Here is a 4,739-nt window from a genome sequence, read left to right on the forward strand (position 1 = left end):
CCTGTATTTTAATTAAGAAATAATTATTAATAATACATTAGCAGGGTTGTATTAAATGCTCCTGCATCTTAAATATTTTTGGATACTATTGACCTTAAATTGTACTGACTTTATAAATATATTTACTTTCAATAAATATATAAAAGAAATGAATGCTCATTTATTTGTATTATTATTTTGATCCTGTGCTATATCCTCATCCTGATCCTAGATTGATCTGTATTACTAGTGAGATGAATTAATATGGTATCATTGTTAACTGGTTACGAACAATATAATTCAATAAAAACTTTGGAACTAATCGTTATTCAAATCCGACATTCCATTTTTCCCTATGATAATATAATCTAATACAGGTGAAGTAAAAGAGGGTGAGTCAAATGAAAGAGGACATAATTATTCTACCATAGTCTCGGTGATATTCATTACAAATTTTCTAGTGCTTAACTTTTTAAGGCATTTAAAAGATGTTTAAGTTAAATTACAGATTTTAGTCTATTGCAACTGTCGAGTGGGCAGATTGTACAGATTCTTCAGTTTTTATGAGGAGATATGGCACCATTTCTTGCACGCTCTTAGTTTCAGACTACTGGTAATGAAGCAAGATCTTATCTTCAATAACAATTCTACTGCCTAGGGGTAGATTGGTATCAATACATAATTTTTTCAATTCTAGTCAACTGGTATGCTAACATAACAACCTTGCTCATCTCCAGAAGTGAGGCTATTTTGTTTAGTTACTTCCTGTTGCAATGGACTCTATGTTACAACTAAGTGTGCCTTACTTGATCGTGAACTGCTATATCACTTTACTGTATTTGCGTTTATACAGTCAGTTTGAGAGCTATCCATTTCATCATTATTCATAATTGAGAAAGAGATGGCAAGTTTGGGTTTATGCCCCTACTATTAGCTTTAAAACACATGATATGGATATACTTATCATTACTCTGATCGATAAATATAAAAAATATAGTAATAATTTTAATTTCTATAAATTTGTTCAAAATATATACAGGAGTAATGATTAGTATATCGAACGTATATATCTGTATTGTGTATTTTAGAGTTAATAGTAGTGGAGTAAACCCAAACTTGCCATCTCTTTCTCAATTATGAATAATGATGAAATGGATAGCTCTCGAACTGACTGTTAACGCAAATATAGTATCGAGTTATATTGGAACTTTCTAGTCCACTCGCACTATTAAATTTTATTCAATGAATTTCAAGACTCGATTTCTTCACTACTCATAAACATAAAGCAGACAGCACGACTGCTATCGTGTTGCACACCGGATTTGTGCTGCTACTGGCACAATTAAGATTTTCATTTTACATTCAATAAGAACAAATCAATCATATAAAATTAATATATTATTAAAAAACTGAATGCTTTCATTTATGTATGTATAAGTCAGTTTCATTTAAAATATAGTAATAAAAATAGAGATTTCTTAACATTTATATCACTTCTCATAAACGCACTCTCCAGCAATCCACGTAGATAAAACATGAAGATCTTTGTCTAGTAATATGAAATCTGCATCTGATCCAATGTTTAAGTTTCCTTTCTTGTTGTGTATACCGATTGTTTTTGCAGCATGCAGAGATGCAGCTTCCAAAGCATATTCAGTTGAACAACCTTTATAATAGATAATTTATTAATGTAGGCTCAATTTTTATTTCACTATACTTAATATAATTTCTACCTGTTGATTCAAGAAAACATCTGACACAATGATCCAGAGCTGACGTGCTTCCGCAAAGTGTTTTAGTTCCAGCTACGTATGCCAATCCACCTTGAACGTCAACAGTGAGCTGTCCTATGTGGTGCTGACCTTCAGGAAGTCCAAGAGCGGACATTGCATCGCTAACAAGCACAAGACCTGATATAATATGAGAATTTGATGAGAATGATGAAAAAATAGATTTACTCATAACACTGATATTTATTACCATCTGGATGCGTTTTATAAGCAATCCTTAAAGCAGCCGGATGTGTATGTGCTCCATCGGCGATGATTCCAAAAAATACATTTTGATTCGGAGGTAGTTTATTTGATGCTAATAATCCAACGAGTCCAGGATCTCGATGGTGAAACTGTAAATTATTATTAAATAATACCAAATTGATCATTTTAGCATATTTCAGTAAGTAAAATACCGACTGGTAGCATAGCATTGAACAGATGCGTAATGAACGTAGCTCCAGCCCATACGCCTTTCTCTCCATCTACAAGATTGGCCATGGAATGTCCTAAAGAAACTGTGATGCCTCTCTGGGTTAACTTCTTAATGACATCGTTCCCATTCTCAAGTTCCGGGGCCAACGTCACGATCCTAACGTTATCTAAAGATCCGTATATCTCCAATAGCGTATCCATTCCCTGTGACAAACAACATATGATCACTTTTACGATAAGCAGAGTAAACGTACTTATCAGAGATAAGACGCACTCGATCCAGTTCTTTAATGCATTCTATTGGATGAGCGCCTTTCTTTTCTTTGTTTATGAAGGGACCTTCGATGTGGGCTCCCAAGATCGTTGCACCGTGCTTTCCGCCTGCACATTTGTTTACTTTCGGTAACACTGTGTGATAGGTGCTCGGAGGCGACGTTACTACTGTGGGACAGAAGGATGTGACGCCGTGTTTGAGAAGTTTTTGGGAGACGGTCGTGATTCCGGACTCGATTGATGACGTATCGTGGGAAAAGTCGATTCCATATCCTCCTGAAATACGTTAATAGTGTTACATTAAAGATAGTAATGGGATTTAAAAAATACTGATTTTTTAACTTCACTTTTCTGGGGTTCTTAAACTGTGTGAATATGTCCTCTAAAACAGGTATAAATAAGTTCTAGGGAAGATGAGTTACCTCTTCACTATAAATTGTTATAAGCCAAGTTTATGTACAACCAAGATTATTTAAAATTCAGGTTCATGTGTTTTCTAGGCAAATATGAAGTTGAAAAAACTTGGTGCTTTTGTGGAAAAGTTATCTTTGGAGATAACATGAGGTTTCCTAAGATGCATAAGCATTTCGCAAAAATCCGAAATTCTAAATCAAAAGAAGCTCAAATTTACTTACTAAGATTTTGAGCTGTACAAAACTCGCATCTTCAGGTCTATAAAGTAACATAAAATAGAAATGAGCAAAAAGCATTGCACGTTAGATTATATTTTAGATTTTCAACAATAATACTTTGAGACATTTTTGTGCATACGAATTTATTTTCTGCTAATTATTGCCTATCACAAAAATGTGCTCCAACTAATGGATGGATTCTTCAAAAATGCATTGAAGTGCACTTTCAAGCCTGAGAAGAAAATCTGTTTTTGTAGCTTTGCTGAAGGCAGAGTTCCAAAAGTTGTCATAAAATATTATTGTCGACGTCGAAGACTATTTATTTAAGATTGAAATTAGCCATGTTCACAGCTATTTCGGCTATACGGATATGATTGTTGAATTATAGACGGTTCTTAGTCGGATGAATCTTAACTCGTGTTATGGAATTAATAACTGAGATGGTTATATTTATAGGATTGCCTAAAAATGGAAACTAACCCTAAGTTTAAGATGGGTTACAAGATCATTCCTGAGAAAAATGTGACCAACGATTAAAATATTTCGACTTGTTCTTGGACATGATCAGAGAAAGCAAATTTCTGGAATCATGAAAAGTGTGAGAATCAACAGTTTAAGAACTACTAATCTATACATGCACACTTTCACTCAAAAGGAAATTTAAGTTGTGTAGTATTTTTAACCAGAAAATTTTGCTTTTGAGCAATTCATGCATGAAGATAAGTGAATAGATGTTTACTTAAAAATTAAATTTCCTTATATGCGATACAAATGCTAAACAACGTGGCCTAAAAGTATTGACCTCTCACACACACTCACTGATAAGTTTTAGTAAGTGAGATAAATTGTGAACATGTGAGCGTTTTAAATATGAACTTAATCACCATACACATTACCGTTAATTATTTGTTTTAACATTTGCATTCGATGCAGTGCGTGGATACATGAAGAGATTATTGATCGTTAACCGTTTATTTGGAGGTCAATGTATCCTGGTGCAAGGATGGCGCCGTGGCAGTCGTGCGTGTGGTCGGCCTGACTTTTCTCTATGAAGAAGACCACCTCGGGGTCCACAACGACTCCGTCTCTGACCCATAGGTCCTCTCTTCGGAGGCGGCCATCACGGAGCAGCTGGCAATCGGCGAACCGCAGCAGGGGACCCATCGTCGCCGACTGACAAACGCCGCAAACGTCAACCGCGTAGTAAAGAAGGGGAAAAAGTTTTTTAATATTAAAAAAAGTGTATTTTATCATAAATATTACACGTGCATTCTACTTACGTATTTGTAAGGTTATTTATAGCGAGATTTATTGATGTTTCTGAAAAGTGCAGTCGTCCATTTTGTTTTGTTTACTAAAAATATTGCGCAATGTTGCAGGTGCATTGCGCGAATGAGCAAGTGGCGCTAGTGTCGCGTGGTTTATTTCGTAAAACTATTTTATAAATTCAAATTATTATTTACAATTATAAAAATAAAGCATGTGAGTCGTTCAAATGTAAAAGTGGTCATCTGCCGTTTAGAAAACATTATGTTAAGTATGCTAAAATATTTTTTTAATCGAATCCCTTTTCTGAATATTTCATCGAGTGAGTACATGAAGTTATTTTTTAAAGAAAATATAGTAAGCTATTCGTAAGTAATGTTTT

At 34.3% G+C, this 4,739-nt stretch overlaps 1 protein-coding gene across 1 annotated transcript; it reads right to left on the bottom strand.

The window, feature by feature from the left end:
• Nucleotides 1-1,359: 1,359 nt before the first annotated feature.
• Nucleotides 1,360-4,255, bottom strand: LOC148229393 (N-acetylglucosamine-6-phosphate deacetylase). The gene is made up of 6 exons (XM_088196449.1): nt 4,060-4,255; nt 2,461-2,735; nt 2,172-2,390; nt 1,960-2,104; nt 1,713-1,889; nt 1,360-1,645 (listed from the first exon to the last, which is right to left on the bottom strand). Exons 1-6 carry the CDS (start codon nt 4,253-4,255, stop codon nt 1,470-1,472), a joined length of 1,188 nt encoding a protein of 395 aa, XP_088052575.1. The 3' UTR covers nt 1,360-1,469.
• Between the last annotated feature and the right edge of the window lie 484 nt (nt 4,256-4,739).

The sequence above is a fragment of the Plectrocnemia conspersa genome, unplaced genomic scaffold (assembly GCF_051122295.1).
Source record: "Plectrocnemia conspersa isolate PC_06_02 unplaced genomic scaffold, ASM5112229v1 ptg000011l, whole genome shotgun sequence".
In the NCBI taxonomy this organism is placed as follows: Eukaryota; Metazoa; Arthropoda; class Insecta; order Trichoptera; family Polycentropodidae; genus Plectrocnemia; species Plectrocnemia conspersa.

Bases quoted from the DNA above. Each gene is read 5' to 3' on its own strand.
- LOC148229393 (XM_088196449.1), bottom strand. From the start codon at position 4,255: ATGGGTCCCCTGCTGCGGTTCGCCGATTGCCAGCTGCTCCGTGATGGC. The intron at 2,105-2,171 runs GTCGGTATTTTA...AATAATTTACAG, and splicing joins TGTTCAATGCTATGCTACCA to TTTCACCATCGAGATCCTGG. The intron at 1,646-1,712 runs GTAGAAATTATA...TCTATTATAAAG, and splicing joins ATGTTTTCTTGAATCAACAG to GTTGTTCAACTGAATATGCT.